At 42.7% G+C, this 23,770-nt stretch overlaps 2 protein-coding genes across 3 annotated transcripts in view; one reads left to right on the top strand and one right to left on the bottom strand.

The window, feature by feature from the left end:
- LOC147022601 (uncharacterized) overlaps positions 1–23,770 on the bottom strand; it is a 126,641-nt gene that overhangs the window by 13,887 nt on the left and 88,984 nt on the right. Inside the window, exon 4 of one of the 2 annotated variants that reach the window (XM_085887344.1) lies at positions 11,386–11,476. The exons of the other annotated variant lie outside the window; for it this stretch is intronic. Coding sequence (XP_085743470.1) covers positions 11,394–11,476 — 83 coding nt within the window. The 3' untranslated portion in view covers positions 11,386–11,393. The remainder of the gene's footprint in view (positions 1–11,385; positions 11,477–23,770) is intronic. 2 annotated transcript variants of the gene reach the window in all.
- Positions 1–23,770, top strand: part of LOC147022602 (transforming growth factor beta-2 proprotein-like) — a 101,348-nt gene that overhangs the window by 20,867 nt on the left and 56,711 nt on the right. The window contains exons 2-5 of the mRNA XM_085887342.1: positions 16,100–16,183; positions 17,774–17,937; positions 19,431–19,563; positions 19,669–19,779. Of these exons, the coding sequence (XP_085743468.1) occupies positions 16,100–16,183; positions 17,774–17,937; positions 19,431–19,563; positions 19,669–19,779 (492 nt within the window). The remainder of the gene's footprint in view (positions 1–16,099; positions 16,184–17,773; positions 17,938–19,430; positions 19,564–19,668; positions 19,780–23,770) is intronic.

Below are 23,770 nucleotides of genomic sequence, written 5' to 3'. Positions count from 1 at the left end.
CGGAGATGGTCCTGTCCAATTTCTTTGATATGTAAGGTACATTTTTGATATTTCTTTGATATCCATTGTCGCTGTAGGTATATACAGTACGTGTTTCCTTTATTTTTTTATACCAGCTGAAGTACCCAACGTTTCCTGGGGAAAATGGATTAGATATGTATTTAAGTATTTCCTGCATGACAAATTGGGGAATGTTGCCCTTATGGTTTTGTATGGATTACCATTCTCCACAAAACGTATGGTGTTACTTGGTCACTCCCAGGAAAAACACAAGCAGTATACAACAACATACTTACTTGAGGCCTGAACACGGAGGTGTTGTAATAAACCTGTGTAAAGCATTCTTTTCAATAACAGATGCACATGTGAGCAAGATATTAAATATATTTGTGTTTTTGACAACAAATCAAGACAACCTCAACATACGATCACCAAAATATATTTTACTCGATCACTTCCGGAATAAAAACAAAACAAACCCCAGGCAGTGTATAAGAACAAGACCCAATTGAGGCTCGAAGGACAATTATCTGGTTTTAGCCCTCAACCTTCCTCTGGATGAAAAGAAGCCATGCAAAGTTCGGTTGCTCTGGTTCTTGTAAGGTCGGCATTGCATAAACGAACAAAAACTTTCTTCTTTATATTTTACATATAAGAGTAACATGCCGTGGTTTTGTGTCACATTTCTGGTCTGCTGGAGGGAAAGGCGTGGCCGAACTAATGGACGATGCTTGTGATGCTGGGAGTAAGGTGGGGGGGGGGGCAGGAGGGAGGTGTAGTCTGTAGAACTGTGGGGGGGGGGGGGTGAGAAACACAGTCAGGAACTGAGCTTTATCTTCTTCTTCTTCTTCTTTCGGCTGCTCCCGTTAGGGGTCGCCACAGCGGATCATCCATTATGATCCGCATAGTGATTTGGCACATGTTTTACGCCGGATGCCCTTCCTGACGCAACCCTGGTCGCCTCTTACGACACAGGGATATGGTACACCTATTTTAACCGGGGTATACACCGGCCCAGTATACTGGTACTCATTTCGCTGACCTCGGAAGGATGACAGGCTGAGTCAACCCCCTGGTGTATTAATTCAGTGGCTCAACGGGGCTTGAACTCAGGACCTCTTGGATCCCAAGCCGCTGCCCTAACCACTGCGCCAACACCAGGCTCGGAACTGAGCTTTATATACTACTCAAAATAATTTAAGGGTCAAAGGAAATTTTTTGATCATTTTTGTAAGTTTGTCTTTTTAAGCCAGATAGGGTTAGAATATCCCCCTTTGGGTTGTCATTTGGACGATAGTTATCACGTTATTATGGGACATGCAATCATTGCACTTATCTTTAGAAACTTTTGAAGTTAACCCAGATTTCCTTTTCATGGATTTGAAGCACGAACTTGGTCAGACAAAACTGACAAACTGCCTCGAAACACCCATTGTGACACCTCATGCACCATTTGCACGTGTTTTGCAGGAGTGTCATTCCATGCATGCCAATTTTAGCAATAAAATGGTTGAGCATTTTCCATTCATCATCACTTGAAATTTGAAGATGGTTCGACGACAACTCAGCATCCAAGACAGGGAAAGGGCCATTGGCTGGCTACAAGATGGACAAACTCAGAGAACTGTGGCTCAGCGTCGAAATGTAAGCCAAGGCGTTATCGGCAGACTCTGGCAGAGGTTCAGGACAACTAATGCTGTTCAGAATCGCCCCCGTTTTGGAAGACCCCGATCAACAACGGCACGAGAAAACCGCTTCCTGATGATAATGGCATTGCGACAGTGCTTTGTGACCGCACGGCATCTTCGGGATAAACTCAGAGCTGCCAGAGGCACCAACGTGTCTGACCAGACTATTAGGAATCGTCTGCGAGACCGAGGTTTGCGATGCCGGCGTCCTGCAGTCCGACCACTGCTTCTTGACCATCACAGAAGGGCTCGCTGAGATTGGTGCAGATGTCATATCCAGTGGAACCGTGGTCAGTGGCAGAGACAATGTTCACAGATGAGTCACGCTTCTCGCTCCAGTTCAATGACGGCCAGGCTCGTGTTTATCGTCAAGGAGAGAGATTTGCTGATCTCAACATTGCTCAACGTCTACCATTTGGAGGAGGAAGTGTGATGGTGTGGGTGGGGATATCCAAGAACCACAGAACCCCTCTGTACGTCGTCAATGGAAATTTGACTGGTCAGCGTTATCTCAACGAGATTGTTCAACCTCTGGTAATTCCACTTCTACAGTAGATTGTCCAGGAGCTTGGTTCCATGATGATAACGCAAGACCTCATCATGCCAGCGTGGTGACCGACTTCCTGCAGCAGCAGAACGTTCAGTACATGGATTGGCCTGCATATTCATCCGACTTGTCACCCATTTAGCATGTATTGGATGAACCAGGGCGGCAAGTTCGATCACATCACGTCCCTGCCGTCAACCTCCGGAAACTGGCTCAGAGATTAGTAGCAGAATGGCAAGCGATCCCTCAACGTTATTTCCAACGCCTGATGAACAGCATGTGCCAACGTTGTCAAGAATGTGTGAATGCCAACGGTAGCTAAACCAGTTACTGAAGTTTCTGCGACTTGTGTGAACATCATTTTGGGGGGGGGGGGGGGTGCATGACTGTTTTTCATCAGGGAAATAAGCTAGTGTCTAATCAAAGTTTTTTTTTAATTTTTTTTTAATTTTTTATTTTTTATTTTTTGTGTTTTCTGTTCTTGAGTTGTCAAAGAATTATTTTGTCATTGGTCGTCACCATTTTAGCTCGTTAGCTTATATTTATATGCACAAATATTTTTGACCCTTAACTTCTTTTGAGTTGTATATATAAAATAGTGAATATTTGTGGTTGAAAGAATTTCTAATATATTAAGCTCATTCCTTCCGGGTGATGGAGAAAGCTTAAATTTTGCATGCCAATGGACATCGAAGCCATTACACCGGGTAAAATCACAGAACTGTCAGAAAGGAAAATACAAGTAAATTAAAAAAAATGCAGGTGAGCGACCCGAGACAATGGGGAAGCACGGTTCGTATGTTTACAATGTGTAAGCGTACCCCACGAGTACATACAGTGCCTATAGAAAGTTTACTCCCTTTTCAAAATTTGCACCTTGTGTTGCCTTATAGTCTGGAATTAAATTACATTACAACAGACTTTTTCCACCTTTATTTACACATTGTAACCCAAAACTTCCACGTGAAAAACAAACTCCACAAATTTCAGAATATTAATTGAAAATTCAAAACTAGAATATCTTGGTTGGATAAGTGTCCATGCCCTGAGTTACTACTTGGTGGTAGCACCTTTAACAGCAATTACAGCTGTGAGTCTGTTGGGATAGGTCTTGAGCAACTTTGCACACCTTGATTGGGCAACATTTTCCCATTCTTCTGCACAAAATTGTTCAAGTTCAGTCAAATTGCGTGGGGAGCGTTGATGGACAAAAATCTTCAGGTCACAGATTTTCAGTTGGGGCTCTGATTGGGCCACTCAAGGCTATTTATCTGTTTCTTCCTTAACCACTCCAGTGTAGCTTTGGCTGTGTGCTTCGTGTCATTGTCAGGCTAAAAGGTGAACTGTCCCAATTTCAGCCTTGTTGCAGGGGGAAACAGGTTTTCCTCCAGGATTTTTCTGTAATTTTCTCCATCCATTTTCCCTTCTATCCTGGCAAGTGCCCCAGTCCCTGCTGATGCGAAACATCCCAAAACACGATGCTGCCATCACCATGATTCACAGTTGGGATGGTGTTCTTTGGATGATGTGCTGTGTTGGGTTTGTGCCAAATGTAACATTTTGCATTGAGGCGAAAAAGTTCCATCTTTGTTTCGTCAGACCACAAAACTTTTTGCCACATGGCTTTAGAATCTCTGAAGTGGTTTTTTGCATATCTCAAAGGGGACTCAAAGTGGGTTTTTTTGAGTAATGGCACTTCTTGCCACCCCTTCTTCCTAACAATAATGGTGGGTAATATAATAAGTCTAATAGTAATGTTGGGTTCCTTCTTGCCACCTTACCGTACAGGCCAGATTTGTGGAGTGCTTGGGATATTGTTGTCACGTGCACACAGTGAGTGATCAGTCTTTGCCATAAAGGCCTGTAGCCCTTTCAAAGTTGCCATTGGCCTCTTGGTGGCCCCTCTGATCAGTCTCCTCCTTGCTTGGTCATCCAGTTTGGAGGGACGGCCTGATTGAGGTAGCGTCTTGGTGGTACCATACACCTTCCACTTCTTAATGACTGTCTTGACTCTGCTCCAAGGGATATTCAAGACCTTTGAAATATTTTTATACCCATCCCTTGATCTGTGCCTTTCCACAACTTTATCCCAGAAGTCCTTTGAAAATTACTTGGGCCTCATGGTTGTTGAGTCTTTACTGTGAAATGCACTACCGAGCAGAGGAAACCTGCAGGAACAGCTGATTTTATTCTGAAATAATCAATCATTACAATTGAACACAGGTGGAGGCAAATTAGCTTGGTGTGTGATTTTGAAGGTGATTGGTTTCACCGGAGCTAATTTACAATTGCTATTATAATGGGGGTGGACACTTGTCCAACCAAGATATTCTCGTTTTGTATTTTTATTTAATTTTCTGAAATTTGTACAATTTGTTTTTCATTTGGAAGTTGTGGGTTATGATGTGGAAAAAGTCTGATTTAATGTAATTTGCGTCCAGATTATAAGGCTTGTTTTGGTGCTTGTTGAGTTATTGATGGCACATGTTTTGGTGCTGGAGTTACTGATGGGCCATGTTGTTGTGCTTGTTGATTACTAAGGGGATATAATTCTGTGCTTGTGTTACTGATGAGACATTTATTGTTTTGTTTTGTTATCGCTCGGTCGTTTTGTGGTTGTGTTTTTAAAGGCTTGTTTTGTGGTTTTGTTACCATTGCATTGAAGAATCCAAGGACAAGTGATTCTTGTTTTTAATATCAACAGTTATTGGATGCAGCTCTGTTCCCTTGCTGCTTTCTTGGCATGTACGGAGAGCCATGATGTTCTTGGTTCCTCCTCCTGTTAAGTCCCATGCGACTCACGGGCTGCCAACCTCAGCTTCTCCTCCTCCATCCCTGCGGATGGCCTGCTGCTTGGAACTGCTGTGGCCTTTCGATAGCTTAGCACAACTCTGCACCCTGAAAGGGGTTTGTTTCTCCATCCATTGATTATCCTTAGCACCAACCTGTGTGCAGCCATTTTTTGATGTGATAGGTATCACCTGTCAGGCTCATTATTTGACCATCATGAAACTGCCACTCAGGTAATCATGGGGTTGGTAGCATTCTACAGGGCGTCCCAAAAGTCACCCGTGGATTTAGAAATGAAATAACATTTCTGTTTTTTTTATAATTTGTTTTTCTTTTCTTTTCAGAATTTAGATTGACATTTGGAAATTACCCGTGAAAAACAATTCACAACTGAACAAAGAACCGAAATCATGGAATTTTATTTTAAATTTCATCGATTAATTATTCTCACCCAAAGAGCATGGACACCGTATAATTTCGCGAAATTCAGAAATTTCTTGGCCATCGCGTTCTCCTGATTTGATGCCTCCCGATTTTTTTTTTTTTTCCTTTGGGGTTACCTAAAGGAGCGTGTATACATCAATAAGCCCCATACAATTCAGCAGCTCAAGGACAACATCTGTGCAGAAATTCGAGGGCTGCAGCCAGAGTTATTTTCCGCTGTTATGGAAAATGCTGTCGAAAGAGCCCGTCTCAGCGAAGCCGAAAATGTAGGACATCTAAGCTGCATCATTTTTCATAAATAAAGCAAATTTATCTCCATTTTGTAAATTTTCTTTTGGTATAAAAATAATCATGAATTATTAAAAAACAGAAATGTTATTAATTTCTAATTCCCTCTGTGACTTTTGGAGCACCCTGTATATGTAGGAATGACCAAGAAAAAAAAAAAAAAGGCTGTCACATCAAATATGTACAGAATAATATGCTGCAAAGCTTCTATAGAGTGCAGTCATAAGCCTTTAAAAGCTATACCTTTTATTCTCAAACATTTTTTAAACTAACAAGAAAAAGAACAATCGAGAGATTGCAGATCCTCAGCAGGACTTTTGTGTAGTTTTGTGTGGTGTTTGTTTTACTGGTGTGTTACATAATTGATATAATAGACATAATTAATAGAACTGCCACTTTATAACTGCTGGCAGTGATGACCGGGTACCAAGACGTCCCACTTTGATGCAACCCCACTTCTATCGGACACTTGACCCTGACCCATGACGTTTATTATTATTCAATTGGATTTAGAATTGGATTAAAATATTTTCAATTCAAACCAAATGGAAGACCAAATGGGTAGAGTCCTGCATTGGAGTAATCAGAAGGAACCCAAACAAACCAAAAGGCAAAGATGAAGTCGTCAGGAGAAACCTGGATAGGATTCGGGTTTCAGCTGCTACTCCTCTACCCTCAAACCCATCCAGCAACAGCCAAGTGAGCCTTATTCTAAAAAAAAAAAAAAAAAAAAAATACAGAAAGAACCCAGATTCAAAAAATTAAATAATTGTGGCTGCCAGAGCATGTGTCCGATCAGGTTGAAATTTACAACTTATATTCACCATCACTACTAGATCATTATTGTGAAGTTTCACATCGATCATTGAAGTGGTTCAAGATAAATAATTTATTTTCGCTCAATCAAATATTGCTGCCAGACCATGTGACATCAATTATTCGTAAATACTCTGATATCTCCAAGGCTTGAGGAACATTTGTGTGACGTTTCCAATCAATCTGTCCAGTCATTCTGGAGAAGATTTTAATCGGTTTTAAGGTAAATCCAATATTACTGACAAACCACGTGACCCATGATGTCAGAAATGTGAACGTTTTGTTCCTCATGGATAGGAGGTCATATATGCAATGGGGGGGGGGGGATGGGGGGAGAGTTAAGGAAAAAACAGTGTGGAGCAGAGACATGAGGAGATCTGTGGAAGGGAGAGGGATGGGGTGAGGATACACAGGGTAAACGAGATGGACACTACAGGGACTTTCAGGAAAGAAAGCGGGGAATTTGAAGGAGAAGGATTAGCAGGGGTAGAATGGATTGTGGTTTTGGATGGGAGAAGATAAGAGGTTGGTAGTGAACAGCTGTTTTGAAGACCTGGAGGGAAGAATGGGATTGAAGAATGTGGAAGTTTGTTCCAAAGGTTGGAAAAAAAAGAGGAATGAAAGGGTGAAAGTGAGCAGTGATTCTTGGTTTTAGTAGTTTTACCAGAAGGGGGTTGCTGGCAGACATTGAGTGCCCTAAGGAAATATGACGGGGGCATATCTCAGACAGAGCGGGGGGGGGGGTGGCGCGAAGTCAGAGAGGAGACTGTGGAAGACAGAAAGACCACCGACCTGCCTGCGGTGAAAGAGTGAGAGGCCCAAAGACTCAGCCTCATCGCGGGAGATACCAATGATCCGAAATGCCTTGGTTTCCACAGCGTGAAACTGAGAAAGGTGGGAGGCAGGAGCACCAGCCCAGAGGGGAGAGCATTACTCCATCAGGCTGTGGACAAAAGCTTTGTATGTGACCAGGAGCTCAGGTGGGCCGAGGAGGCCTTTGCATGAAGGAGGATTCCCGGTCGGCGACTGGCTTTGGAGGCCATGTTGAAATGTGGCTTTCCCAGCAAAGATCATGGCAGATAGTGAGACCCAGAAGCTTGAAATAAAGGACTTCTTCCACAGGATTGTTGAGAAAGTAGATATGGGGGGGGGGGGGGGTTCCAAACGGTCCTTTCGAGGAGAAAGTGAGAGTTTGAGATTTGTCAGGATTGAAAGACATGTTCCACGTGTTGGACCAGTTTGTTATTTTACCCAGATCTGCAGAGCGTGAAGAAGCTGCTGCTTGCCAATCTAAGGGATGACAGATGGTACGGCAGAGGGTGGAGTCATCAGCAAAGAGATAAAGAGGATTTTCCAAAAAGTCAGAGAGATCATTGATAAAAACCAGAAAAAGAACAGGGCCCAGAACACTGCCTTGAGGAACTCAGCCTGGACAGGAAGAGGGGATGGGAGAACTCAATTTAAGGCCACATGTTGGCTGCGACAGGAGAGGAAGTCTGTGAGCCATGAGTGGAGATGGCCTTGGATACCATTGGAAGAGTTAGGTGAGCAGGGCAGGGTACCAGAACGTGTCAAAAGCACACGATATGTCTCGGGATATGGCTCTGATTTCATGTCTGGCATTGAGGACGGACCTCCATCCATTGTTGGGAGAGCAAAAGCAGCATATCCAGGTTACAGTGACCTGGTCTGAATCCAAATTGATGATCGGAAATCAAGCCATTGGAGAAGAGGAAGGTTTTCATGAACCATACAGTGACAAACGTTTGATAACAGTCATGAATTCCTCCCAAACTCAATTTTCACAAAATAAAAATTACAAGATTTGATAATCATTAAATTTTCACTTCACATCACATGGAAATGCCTGGTGTTGGCTTAATGGTTAGGGTGGTGGGCTTGGCGGTCCTGAGTTCAAATCCCACAATAGCCGTTGAATTAACACCAGGTGGGGTTGACTCAGCCTGTCATCCTTCTGAGGTCGGCAAAATGAGTACCAGCTTGCTGGGATGATTGAGCCATTCGAGTATCCTGCGTCGGAATGGTGACCCGTCCAGGATTGTGCCCGATAGCCCAGGAGACTGCTTTGGCAGCACCAACACTCTGTGCAGAGTATGGTCCCAATGGATGGAAGGATCCCACATGGAAAAGTACACACCATTTAGTAGCAAATGAAACTTGGTGAAATTCCCGGTGATTTTAAGGAAGCAGGCAGGTGTTCCCTTTTGTGGGTCTCTGACTGCATCTGAAATGCTCGTGACATTCATGAGTTTTTGGGTTCTAGAGAAATATTTTGTAAGTACACATCGGTTCACTGCTTAAATAATCTGAACGACATTCATTCTTGCCATCAAGCACCTCTGAGTGTATGAGGGTTTCAACCCCAAAACACCTCTTAGGTTTCAAGAAATTATAATTATGGCTTCATAGATACGCATAACTCCACTGAAGCATTGGCATGCTTTTGCATCGAAATTGAGAAAAATAAAAATCTCATCAAATCAAAACTGGAATTGTTGACTTTTGATTTCCTTGGACCTTTTCCACTTCAATCACGATTCCGATTTGGTACACTGGTCCTCATAAACATTTAACCTGCATTGGATTTGTGAACGATGAATGTTGTTCTGTTCTGATGAATGTTGAACGATGAATGTTGTTCTGATGAATGTTGACACAACTTTTTACAAACACTTTCACAACGCACAAATAAGGCTGACAGGATGGCCTCGAGGTACGCACACTCGCCTCTAAACTATCTAGCTTTGGTTCGAATCCTGTTGGAGCTATAAACGGTCATCCTGATCCTGGTGGTTCACGGGCAGGGTGATTCATAAAGGTGTGTGTTGTCCCTCGGATGGACGTTAAAGAGTCCCCACGGTGTCCTCCACGAAGAGTGCGCGAGTTACCCCCGGCACCGTGAACGAATTACAAAAATTCCTGCCCTAACTACTTCGTCGAGCGTCAGGCCTGGTCAGCCAGTTCATGAAAGACTTGGGCCAAAAACTCTCCCCAACCAACCCCACAACAACATGGGAATAATTTTGGCCGTTACAGAATAATAATAAGATTCACGACACGCAAACAAATTCTCATCATCAGCAAAGTTCGCATTGACGATGGGATTATTCTTTCTTGCGACGGTCATTGTTGGTTCTGTGGGATCAAATTACTAATTCATGACGAATGAAGGTTATTCTTCGTCCAACAGGGACTGCCAAAGTGTCCATTGAATGAAGAAGCATGTGTTTTAAATCTGAATGAATTCCCTCTTTTAAGTATCCATGTAAAATGCCAAATATATTGTTATCATTTGTCAAGAACTTTTATCCCCATTTGAGAAAGTGCTTGTGCTTCAGTATTTGAATTCGCTGAAGAACAGATCAGGGGTTTGACTGAACACTGGTTTCCAAATGATTCTTTTGAAGTTGGTCAAAAGAAAGAAAAAAATGACTGAAGTTCCTGCTCTGAGGACTCTGACAAGGAAATTTGATGCAGGAGGAGGCCATCAGGCCCATCAAAGTCTGGGCTATTATTAACAACACGAGCAGGGCACCCGTCTCCGACGGGTTCGTACCTGTCTCACCTCAAATGACCAATTTATTAGAACGTGTATTGGTAGAAACGTGAATTCAACGTAAAATGATGAGGTGGACCATGACATGTGGTACATGTTTACCTTGGAGATAACTGCGGTCTGCTCAGAAGAAGTAGTATCGTCTGTGATTTAAAAAAAAAAATTATAATAATAAAAAAAAAATATATATATATATATATATATATGTGTGTATATGTCGGGCATAGCCCGATACTTGCGAAATCCAAATAAACAATAGTTGCCATGGAAACAGCAATTTGGAAATTTGATAATTTTACCTCTGAAGTGATCCACATGATGGGATGTTGTGCACAACAAATCTGGACCTAATGATGATACATTTTCTAATTGTGGCCTAATCGGTGTTTAACATGTTTTGGATGGCATTGGCCTTGACCTTTGACTTGTTTTGACCAAATTTTATACAAGTATACCACTGAGGTTTGGCAATAATAAAATAACAAAAATATCCCATTTGATAATTTTAATGGGGGTGAAATTGTTGTCATGGACATTTACTCGTTGCCGCATGGGACCTTTCGCTCTGCCACAAACCAAGATGAGTAGAACCTGAAATTAGAAGACAGAGAAAATTGATTAAGTAATTCTCTTTTACATCCTCTTAACTTGGTACTGAGGCAGTTTACCAATGGGGGGCTTTTGATTATGGTGTTACTGCAGAAGGCCCTCAGACAGAAGGTCTTGGGGTTCTAATGGGGTCTATAGGATATGCAGGGTCTGAGAGGGGTCGAACGTGTCTGAGTCTGATTGGTTATTAGAGGTCTGAAGGGTTGTAAAGTTTTTCTTTGGGGAGGGGGAGGGGTCAAATGGTTCTCATGGGGTCGATAGGATCTACAGGGTCCAACAGATCTGATGGGTCGAAAGGGTCTTAGGTTTATGAAGGGTCTTATGGGTATTGGATTATTCAGCATCTTAGGGGGTCTTAAAGGATCTTTGTGGGTCATTCATTATCCTACCGAGGCTGGTTAAATTATTTCTCTATTTTTCATGTTGTCTCAATCGGGTATAATGAAAGCATCTCAGCAGAGTTCAAACAGTTATACTTGTGACGATTGTCATAAAAGTCCAAGTCCATTTGTAAAATTTCCAAATATGCAAGTGTATGGAATTGGCAAGAATACACAAACATATACAGGATAATATAAAATATATAAAGCTCATTCTAACCACTGACTGACATTCAAGATCGGTACCTTCTGGGTTACGCAGAAAGCTGAAATGTTGTGTGCTGATGGACGTTTAAGCTGACATAACGGGAGAAATTACAGAACTTCCAGAAAGCATCTGCAAATGAAAATATAAATAAATGAAAAAATCAAATGCAGGTGAGAGACCCGAGACAATGGGGAAGTGCGGTTAGCTATTGCTTACATTACAATGTGTAAGCACACCCCGCTAGTATAAAATGCATACATAAAACAGAACCTCCACATGGGTAAAGTGCCTCATTTGTATCATATATATATATATATATATATATATATATATATATATATATATATATATATATATATATATATATATATATATATATATATATATATATATATCTTTCTAACCACTCACTCACTCACTGATATTAAAGATCGGTATGTTCCAGGTGACTTAAAAAGCTGAAATTTTGCATGGTGATGGACATCGAAGCCAGCACACTGGGAAAATTCACAGAATCGTCGGACAACATTCATAAATGATAATGTAAATAAATGAAAACAAAAAAAGATTAAAAAAAAAAGCAGGCGAGCGACCTGAGACAATGGGGAAGCACTGTAATTTTGGAAAGAAATTTTGGAAACATTGAAGTCCATACACCAGTAATAATCAAAGCACCATTGGAAAGCGTCTGTTAATGAAAATATAAATAAATGAAAAATCAAATGCAGGTGAGAGACCCGAGACAATGGGGAAGCACGATTCATATGCTTAGACAATGTAAGGGGATGCTTACGCATTGTGTAAGCATACCGTGCCAGTAAAGTAATGTGTAAGCATACCCGACTTGGAAAGTTGCAGATGTAGCTTCTGGATGATTTTTATGGTGACAAGCTTTCGGCCAAATCGGCCTTCTTCTTTGGTCTACAAGACCCGCAGGCATGCATTTAAGATAATGGTGGCATGCGTTTAAGAATATGAGACATGGCACAGTTTCCCCTGAAGGTCAGTGAGACCATACCTGCTCATGAAGTCCTGGAGTCGCGGACGGTTTCCCCAGAAGTAAAACGACCTTCCACGGACATAACCCGGCAACACGAATAGCTGATCATCAAGTCGTTGAGAATCCTTCTGATCAGATCTTCATAGGTCCCAGAGCCCTGTACGGCTTCTTTGCCCTTCCATAACGTGCTGGCGATTGCCCTACCATCAGCTATTTGTCTTTCTGTGTATGCATGATTGTAACATGCATTCAAGGATGGAAATACATCATTTCGTAAGTGCATGAGGGCGGGCAAGGCCTTGGGAGTCGGGCAAAGCAAAACACTGGCCTTTGGCTCTTGGTTGGGCCAGTGAAGCCGATCGGAGCACACGAAGCCATTACACTGGGGCTCTGAGCCTTGGTGTGGAGTGCCACTCACGGATTGCCTGGCGTGCGTTTGTCCTGCTATGAGAGAAGCACTATTTTGCGTGTGTATGCAAGTGCGAGTGGAGGCGCCTCAATTCCAGGTTCCAGAAAGATCAGCTCTGGGCCAAGCGAAGTGCAGGAATAGTTAAAACGGAAGGTTAAAAAAAAAATTGTGTTCCCTTTGTCTGTATTTGAGTCTGTGTGAAGAGGTGCCTCAACTTTAAGATTTATTTACTTTATTAAAATTATCATTACCTTTTGAATTATTGTCCTTTGTAAATATTTGTTTATGTTCATTAAATGTGTTCATTTTATGAAACTGTATTCATGTATTTGTTGTAGGGTTCGAGGATAAACCCCCTTGTGCATCCGTTTCTTTCCCCGTGCTCCTCTGCCCCTCCGTCATTACGCCCCATGCCCTTCGAGCACGTGTTAAAATCTCCGAGGATCAATGTGTCTGCCTCCTATTAATAAGGGGGCTGGTGGTGTTAACCGCCCGTCACCACAATTTGGGCCAGGGGTTAACCTGGGCCAGCCACCCCTGTGACTATATACGAGTCATTCCAACTCGTATCACCGGAGGCCTCCCTGTTGACCCCCTCAGATTTACTTTAAACTTTCATAAAATAGTTTCCAGGTATCAAAATGAAGCTGCGTAAAATTTTAGGTCCATAGATGCGGTCAACTCAGATATTGAGGGTTGAAAATGTGGTTGTGGCCCTATTTTTATGGTCATTGCGAGCATCACAAAATGAACGGCTACTTTTAAACTCCCACAACTTTTAAAATATTAACGCTAGAGCCTTGAAATTTTCAGAGATTATTCTTCTATAACTGGTCTGTAAGAAACAAACATAAAATGGAGTATAGCTCTATTAATTTTTATGACCTGATCAGTTGAAATCCAGAAAAAAAAATGTTGGTTTTGTATCTTCATACAAAATGAAAAGACCATACTACGACATCATCATGTAAAGACCATACTAAAAAAATCATGACATTTTATGAAAAGACCCAACTTTGAGACCCCATATATTTTTATTGACCCATCCCAGAAGCTTGAAATTTTTTCAGGTAATAACTATGGTAGTAGTATTCAAATACATGTTTACTTTTCTTAATCAGTCATATATAATACAGTCATGATCCCTCAAAAATTGAAAATTTTCATTTTGATTTTCCCCGAAATTCAGGTGAGGATTGCAAATATATGATGAGGTATACCACTTAAAATTGTTCACCATTAGAAAGAGCATATTCAAATTTACAAAAGTGTCAAATATCAAAGTGGTATAATGTTTCTATCAATATTTTAAAAATATTTGAATGAATGATGTTCTGCCAGTGCTGTGCGCGTTGTGTGTGCTATTTAATGAACAGTCCTTTTACATGTAGTACATATGTGTAGTACAAAACAAGTACATGAATATACAATGTACATGCATATCATCTGCTATTAGGATACCATGAACACAATACTTTGAAATTTGAATTTGTAATTCTTTGTTTCTCATTTGTAAAGAGCAAGAGCTTAACTCATCTGGCTGGGGCTAAAAATAGAAGTATAGCAAAATCCATAGATTCAAGATTTAAAAAAAAAAAGCAGGCGAGCGACCTGAGACAATGGGGAAGCACTGTAATTTTGGAAACATTGAAGTCCATACACCAGTAACTTTAACTTGTGTGAACCTAGCTACACAAGGTAAGCCGTTTGGTGTTTCAAACCCTACCCGGGTTTCTCTACAGCTGCAGATATTCACAAGTCGTACATATATGAAAATCCCAATGCTAAACGCCTCCCCATCATCTGCCGGACTGGTTTTATCACTTGTTGGTGAGTCATCAGCGACAGCGTATATAGAAACGTGCACCATCGAGGCTCCCTTCTTTGGCCGGAAGAGCATGGAGGTTAATTTATTGAAATCTTATCCACCTGGAACAATAAATTAGGTGAAAGCTGATCGGTTATCACCTCCAGTTATGGGTGAGAGCCGTGATTGGGTCGTGTTGGTTATATTTTAATTGCTATTGCTATTGCATGTGGTGTATGCTTGGAAGTGTCGGTGGTTACCTCCACTTCGGCATTGTCAATCAAGCATGTGCTAACCACACCTAATAGGTCTTATCTATAATAGACATCCATATTGTGATAAAAGAAAATGTTGAAACACCAGTGGCTTGCTTGACAACAATAATACAATCACAGAATCTGAAAGAACTCAGGAGGTACAAGAAGCAAGTAATTGCAGAGAATCCCACCTCGATCCAATCAATACAAGTAGTATATGTTGGGATAATGGTCCAAGCTGTTGTTAGGTGCTGTGAAGGCCATGCAAGGTATTCACTAGCTACAGTACATATCACGCTTTGTTCCACATTACTGTATCAACGAAACGGTGTGTACAATGACTGTTGTAATCGTGTGCACAATTGGTGAAAGTGCTGGAATCAAGTGCAATCTAGATCGAAATGGTGAATAATATTTGTGTCTGGCTTCCCTTGTAAAAATAGGACTGCGTGTCCTATTGCTCATCTGGATCAGGAGCAACAGTCACTCAAACCCCCTCCAAAGACCCCCTTTGACCCTGATTATGTTTTTTTTTTTTTCAATGCCGTGAACATGAACAAACTTAGTACATGATGGGTGATGAAGGTTGTGGTCAAGTTTCATTGAAATTGTGTGTGTATTTTCAGAGAAGAGAGCAAATACCTATTTTTTTAGGGCCGCGAAGGTCAACACCCTCACTGTAAATGCCCTAAATGAGTGCAGATTTTGATGTGGTCAATACGTCTTCGTTACACATCAGATATGAAGCTTGTGGCCAAGTTTCATCAAAATCGTGTGTTTTGTTCAAGCGATAATGACTGAAGTGTTTACGGACTGACTCGCTCACCTCCAGACACCGCTTGATCGCATAAGCTCACCAGACTAAAATCCAGGTGAGCTAGTAATTGGAAGTCACATACAGCAGTCAGTTTTCCAAAGTAATGGATGTTCATCTGGCATCCCAGTTTTATTTGGAACTTCTGCTCCTGTGATTTTTGCAATGGAGTTTTGTCACTCACAGCAATCGAACGGTGCCGAACGTTCAGTGGCTCATTGGATCAAGGTGCTCGTGGAGAATGTATTTTCCTCTGGTGCACTTCAGGATTATTGGTGGGATGGTTCTGTCTAAATTGGTCGGTTTTCTTGAATTGTGCATGGAATTAACTTTTTTTTTTTTACTCTTTTGATTGAAGTGTTTTCATGATTACATTGATGAGGTCAATTTGAATGACCATTTGCTGCTGCTGCTTGATATTGATGGTGTACTGCTGTAATGTGTGTACGATTTCTTGTTTTGAAGGCTGTAAATGTCCGAGTGCTTTTCATCATGACACGAGCCACTGCTCCCAAACCACGTTCAGCAAAGGTTTATCAGCAGTGAAAGGTGAGCAATCATCGCACATGGCTGATTTCACTCGGAACTCGAGCACTCTCCGACGACCTCAAATTCAGCAAACCCTGAACTCGATCGCACTTTGAACTAGAACGGAGCACATTCTGAACTCAAATTCATCCCACTGTGAACTACAACTGAACTTTGAACTCTTCAAAAGGGTTCAATCTGAACTTGACTTGATCACAGTGAATTTGAGTGCACTTTCCGCTTGAGCCGAAATTCGCTTTTAAAGAAAGCGCACTCCGAACTTGAGCACATTCGCGTTCACGTCGTGTGCATTCTCACTCAACCCAATGAACTTTGAACTCGTGCACTCTAAACACACCCACTCCGAACTTGCATTCTCTCTGAACTTGTGCACGTTGGGCTCAATTCAGTGACATTGTAAATTCAAGAAAACATTGAATTGGAGAAACTGCAAACTCTCAACTCTTGAGTTCCACGCAATGAAACGCAACATTCAATCACGTTTTAAACTTTACTCGAAACTTGGACACATTCGAAGTCACCTTAATCACATTCTTATTTGTCTAGAGTGTACCATGAGTTTAACACACTCCTCGTTTCCATTCTTCACTTTTTGTTCTACCCCCCCCTCCTCCATTGCACCCTCACTCTGTCTCGCCCCTCCTCCTCTCCCTCTCTTTCTCTCTCTCTATCCCTCATCTCTCTCTCTCTCTCTCTCTCTCTCTCTCTCTCTCTCTCTCTCTTTCTCTCTCTCTATCCCTCATCTCTCTCCCTCCGCCACCACCCCCCTTTCCCTCTGCTCCCCTCTCTGCCTTTCTGTCGTCTACATTCCCTTCACAACACTTAAGTCATCAGTTTCCACAATAGTCCACACGAGTCTGCTCTCCATACAGCGCACGCTCCCTGAACCCACTCCAGGACACTTGTGCATGTTCGGAGTAGGATTTGTGCATCTGCACATTGTCTCTCAGTTGAGTTGAACTGAAATTGAAATTTAAAACTTTGATCTTTTACTATGCTGGTGGCTGGTTCCTTTCGCCTTCTTTGTCAGAGCTGTAAGCGCTGTCAGGGGGCCGCCTAACTAAAGCTCACAATACAGTCTGACGGTCTGTGATACTTGAGCGCCATCTTAGATTTCCTCTCTGATAAGGAGTTGGTTTTGAGTAGCAGTGCCTCTCGAATACTCTGAAGAGTGCAAGGCTTATTGTTGACTTCTGTCCCAGCAAAAGCAACTACAGAATGAGCTAGAAATTTTAAACAAAGCTAAGTGAACCTCCTCCCTCCTACCCTCTCTTCCCCGCCAAGTAAGAGGAAAATTGAGTTGGACACAAACAGAGCACATGCTCCTCCGGGCTGTACGGAGCTTTTCTTGGCCCCTTTCCAAAGATGAACTCGTCCTAAGCCTTTTCTACACTTCTCACATACCTTAAGCTCTCCTTCTGATCACAAGACTTTCAATTACATCCGTCACGTTTCTGATTCCCCCACCGCCCTACCTCTCTCCATCACATGTGGAAACCTTCAACGAGTCTGTTTTGTTTCAACATGCGGCGCCGTTGACTTTCTCGCTTTTAAGGATTCACCGAGTTGTGTTTTGTTTTCTGTTTATAGAAAAATTGCTGACATCGCCACACAACAGCTACTTCAGGGTTTTCAAGTTTGACGTGTCCACATATGTGACAAACTCGAGTAGTCTGATCAAAGCAGAGTTCCGAGTTCTTCGGATCCCAAACACCAAGTCAAAATTGACAGAGCAACGCATTGAGCTGTACCAGGTAAGGCAGGTGATCATAACCACACGTTTGAGTGTGCCTGAAAAGAATGGAGCATTGCTGGCAACTGTGTGGCTGCACTGTGTTAGGCCTTGGGTTTTCATTGGCTAAATGTGGTAACTGCTGCATTGGCAATACCCACAAGGGAGCGAAATTAGAGGAGGTGTTAAGCATTTGTCCAATATGCTTCGTTAGCCTGTGAGAAGTAAAATCCAACATGATGTACCATACTCTGTGTTACAGAGCATTGGTTCTGCTAAGGCGGTTTCTCAGCAAGTAGTCATGCTGGGAAGTTTGCCATCCCTCTCCCAGCAGTAGTTAGGACAACAATTTGGAGTTTGTCTATGGTGCCGGCGACAGCTCGCCTCCTCCTCGCGAAGGACACCGTGGGATCTTTAACATCCATTGACTAAAGCTGTTGGATGGGACTCCCGTTTTCACGATGGGACTCCCGTGTGTGCCGTCCCGTTTCAGGGACGGCACACACATTGATGAATTACCTTGCCTGTGAAACACCTTACCTGAAAATTGAAATACCTGACAGTGTATAGATGCTCATGGTTAAGCACTATCTTTGTATTATGTATGCAAGGGATATTGGTTGGCACTGAGAAAAATATAAACGAGAAAAAGAATGCAAGAGGAGAAAATAACGAGGTGAAACGGAGGGGAAGGGAATTTGGTGGGAGGGAGGATAGAAAGGAGAGGGAGTTCGGAGGAGAATCGAAGAAAGCAAAGCAAGTTAAATAGAATATTTTATCTGGAGATGTTTTGTCAATCGTACATACAGTATTTGGATTTTGCAACAACAAAAAAACACAACTTGTATAATCATGCATTCCTTGTGTCATCATAGCCAGATGAATGTCGTGAACTGTGCAGTTGTACAAGGTTTTCATGAGATCGAGGACATTATGGGGTTTGGACATAAAATAAATCACCTCGTACAGATACCACCACAACCAAAAATTCCAAACTGTCAAATTGGGTGACCTCGCTGGCCACTCGTGGACCCTCCTGCGACCGATCCACCGTCTGAGCATTAGTGTTCATTTCGAATGCTGCGAGCCTCCAGGGAGTAATGGGCTGGGGCACCTTACACACCTGCTTTGCTAATATTCCTCTGGCTGTGGTGAGAAAAGTAATGCCAGATGATATGCCCCATCGTGGTCAGCCGTGCACCGATGCAGAAGGCGATCAGTTTGAGCGGACGCCACATTGAAACGTCGGTTCTCGCACGGATCTCTGCGATGTAACTTTGGAGTAAAAAGGGAACCTTCGTTGTGAGTGTTCTTTTTCAGCCCGTACACCCGCACAGTGGGACACGGGGCTTTGCAATCACTTTTGTGTGCGTGCATGTGTCTGTCCGGGCTGCAACTTTTTTTACCCACTATTTGGGCTTCCGAATTTGTTTCTTAGTTTAACCCCGACGTGTCGGATTCATCGTGGTACAACACTTATTTCAAGCATATTTTATCGCTGCTGTTTTAACCCAGATAATGAAGTCCAAAGACCCATGGGCACCGACGCAGCGCTACATTGGAAGCAAGGTGGTGCTGCCTAGAGCGGAGACGGAGTGGCTTTCTTTTGACGTCACATCGACGGTCAAGGAATGGTTGATGCGGAAGGGTAATTTGAGTGGAAGCAATTTGTCCTGTTTATTTCTCTTGCGAATCCTTCGTGTTCTCTTGGAATTCCGCTACATGTGCTTGCTTTTCCAATTGTCTGTTCCAGACAAAAACTACGGCCTTAAGATCAGCGTTCACTGTCCGTGCTGCACCTTCATCACCAACAACAACAACATTATCCCAAACAAAAGTGAAGAACTTGCTGCGCGCTTTGCAGGTACACAGGAGTGGAAAGAACATGACGAATGTGTACCATGGAATTCCATTGCGTGTATGTAATTGGCTGTGACATCGAAACTTTTCAACATGAATGATAACCAATTGTTAAAGAACCCTAAAGTAGTTGTTTTATTGACACAGATGATTTGTTTTTGATTTATTTTGTTATAAATAAATGCTCTTAATGTCGTATTATCACGAAGGGCACAATAAATGTAAACCTATAACGACTACTACTACTACTGATACTGCTACCACCACCAGTTCTTTAATTGCTTCGAAAGTTCTCACCCTCTTGTGGGGTCGTAGGTAAAACGTTTGTGGCCTAATTTATTCACTCATCGATTTGGCAAGGCCTGATGTTCGAATGAAGGTGATTTGGGCAGGGTTTATAAAATAGGACCACTGGACCTGTCGCTTATTTGGTCCCTGGTCTAATGTTGCAACCCGAATTTGGTGGCAATACTGACTGGTGGGTCTGGAGAGGAAGATTTTTGAAGAAATTTACTGAGTCGGCCATTTTGACCTACTTGAAGTCACGTGACGGGAACAAGCTTTGCAGTCCCTGTTATCAGTCAGTAGCGTAACCTTGCTGCCAAATTTCAGCCGAATCGGCCCAGCGGTTTCGCTGGACAAGTCGAAGTAGGAGACGGACGGACGGACGGACGGACAGACAGTGCACGATGACAATACCTTATCTGGAATTCCAATTCCAGATAAGCTAAAAATCCGGTGCTGGCGATAAGTCGCCAACTTTTTGCGAAAGACAGCCAGGGGTCTTGAACATCCGACGGTGCATCCGATGGACGACCCACTACGTGGTGGCAACGCCCTGCCTGGAAAACACCGACGTGACAGTTTTATAGTCGTGCCAAGAATCAAACCCAGAGCAGATGGCTCCAAAGGAAGCGCGCTACCTCTGCATCATCCTGCCGAACAAGAGAAGCATTAGAACCGAATTTAAATGTACAACGGCTTCGCAGAAGCAGTTTATCAATGTCCCAGCCAGTTCCACCGAATGAGGTCACGCACAATATACAAGTGCTCGTTACCTCCAGAATCGACCTTTACACTGTTCATACGTTCCTGACTCTCTGAAACTGACTTGTGTGAACCACACCTAATAGGCCTTATTAAAGTTATAAATAAAGAAAAACCTTTTTTTTGCTTAATTTCAGGTGATTTGCTTTGCTGCATTTATTTATTCGTCCACTTCAAAGCGTCGTGTTACCTCCCTACATCGTTTGCCAACAGAACCCATAATCCTCAGTAATATGGGTTTATGGGCACGACGAGTTTGCAATCACCTTGGCCTTTCAAAACAGCTCTGCACAGGTTCTGCTACAAATAATTTATGGCCTGGACAGCAGCCAGAAACACAGCCAGGCAGTCATAACTCCACACATGCTGAGGCATAAGCTGTGTAATGTGCTCAAAGTTGGAATTTGCAGGATTGGCTCATGTTACTTTTGTATTTGAGCTTAATATTAGCTGCTTGCAGGAAAGCTCGGGCCTTAAGGCGAACCTTCAGCCACTCTGAGAGTTACCGATGTGCCGTGCCCCCTCGTCGAGCTGCTGAGGCTACTCAAGGTGTCGTTTCATGCAATTTCAACAATCTGTGCGATCCACAAACTTTATCAAACTAATTGTTTCCTGTGCAGTTGTCAAGATTTCTCGTTCCAGTGCTGACATTTCATTGCAATACCTTTCCACGTCGACTTTTGTAATACCTCGTTGGAGTTTAATCTTTGAAATATTTTTTTTTTTTGTTCTCATTTTCAACGGTTTTACCTTATTGTGAACTATTTTGCACACATTGTCAGGAACGGTTCAATGGTTGTGTGATGACCTTTCAGGTTTCTATGGTGTGTGTGTGTGCTCGATTCCTGACCCCGACTATAAACTGCCGGACTGGTGCTTTGCAGGCAGGGCGTTGAACGGATGAGTATGTCGTCTTCGTTTAATGAGATCAAGTCTGTCGTCTCATTGGCTAGTTGATGTTAAATAATTCTGCCACCCTTTGGGGAATAGTAGTCCTTTGTGTGCCAGTACCCTGAACAAATTCTAAGCACCTGCCCTCAATGAGGGCAGCTTCGGCAGCACCCTCCAACGGAGTGATTATATCTCTCCGAGGTATGGCCCTGATTACAATCGGCCACGGAACCATTCACTGACTGGTCGCGGGCATCCTGTTGTTCTCATAGGAGTAACAATGATCCCATGGTTTCAGAAACTTATTCGATTCACATTGTTATGTTGAATTGAGCGACTTATCCTGTTATTATGCCTTACCTGGTGTTGGCTTAATTGTTGGGGTGGTGGGCTTGGGATCCCAGGATCCTGTGTTCAAATCCTGCTCGGCTATTTAATTAATACCAGGTGGGGTTGATTCAGCCCGTCATCCTTCTGAGGTCGGCAAAATGAGTACCAGCTTGCTGGTATCCTGTGTCGGAGTGGCGACCCGTCCAGAATTGTGTCCAATAGCCAAGGAGTCTGCTTAGGCAGCAACAACGCTCTGCACAGAGTATGGTCCCAATGGATGGATGGATCCTGTTAACCACATGTATTATTCGAGGAGGAGGAAAAAAAGAAGAAGTGTTATCGGGAGGAGTGAGTGAGTGATAGGCCCATCTACTTATTACATATGCAAAAGACAAATGTTTACATCCCCCTCTTCTACCCTTCTTTCTCATATATGTTCCTAACATTCTTCTCTTCACATTTCACCTTATCTTCTTCAATTCCTCCAACATCCTTGATTTTCTTACTTTTAAAAATTAACCCCATCTCCTCCCCCCCCCCCCCACACAATCTTCCCTCATGTGCATCATATGAAGATGTCGTGCACCCAATACGAAGACGGTAAAACGTTTTCCCCAGAATACAAGTGGACAACGGGATAACATTCGGGTGATTACCCTATAATCTAAAATTAAAATCCCACTGCTGTCATAGTACAATGATGCACAGTATTACATCTCTGTGGACGTGAGATTGCCGACGTGAGTCCTTGTCCTTGAGGGTTAGCAAAAGACATCATCATAAATGTCTCTCCCATTACTCGTCCTTCCTTTTGTATATACAGTACACTGTTCATGTTTCTGTGATTCAAACAATGGATCGATTTCACCGAGCGAAAAGAAGAAAGAAAGAAGCCAACATTGATGAACTTGGAACTTGCTCAAGGTGTCGGCACTCTGGCCTACTTTTTTTTTCTTTATTTTTTTTTTCGAAGGACAACAAATTTTAATCTACATGTTGGCAGAGGTATACTAACCACTGTGAGAGAGAAAGTGAAGCGATGTTCGATACAAGAGGAAGATGGGCTCATGTCCGAAATGACGATTGACCTCTTTTCTCAAGGTGCTCAGCAAACCTCTGCCATCAGTCGGTTGAGAAAATTTGCTGTCCTTGCTTTTTCACTGATGCACACTGACTCGAATCCTAGTGTAACACTATTATTCTGTTGTGTGGCCTGAAATAAACAGTTAAATAAGGAGCCATATGCAGTATTAACCCTTTGAAGCCGAGTGACTTTATCAGCCGCTATTGAAACCTCCATATGCCCGAGCGGCCAGATTTTTCTCCAGGGAGCCCAGGGTGGGGAAGCCGAAAGTCCAGGGAGCTCAAGGTTCAAAGGGTTAATTAAGTGGACAAATATTAATTCAGTGTACAGATCAAACCTCATCATTGTCATGGGTATCAGAAAGCACTTGCTTCCTGGTCCCCACGACAATGATGGGGTCTGATCTCGACTTGATGTCTTGTAGGGTTTGACCGGTTCACTCCTATTGAGGAGTGGTCCAGTTGTATGACCATGAAAGCTAACCTTTCGGGGTTGGGGTGTGTGTGTGTGTGTGTGTGTGTGTGTGTGTGTGTGTGTGTGTGTGTGTGTGTGTGTGTGTGTGTGTGTGTGTGTGTGTGTGTGTGTGTGTGTGTGTGTGTGTGTGTTTGACCATGTGCTTCAGCCTTTGGGCTGAGGGGCATGT

This window comes from Eptatretus burgeri, chromosome 7 (assembly GCF_056783735.1).
Source record: "Eptatretus burgeri isolate ZD-2024b chromosome 7, Ebu_testis_v1, whole genome shotgun sequence".
NCBI lineage: Eukaryota > Metazoa > Chordata > Myxini > Myxiniformes > Myxinidae > Eptatretus > Eptatretus burgeri.
The sequence above is the reverse complement of the archived record's forward strand: the minus strand, read 5'-3'. Positions and strand labels throughout refer to the sequence as shown.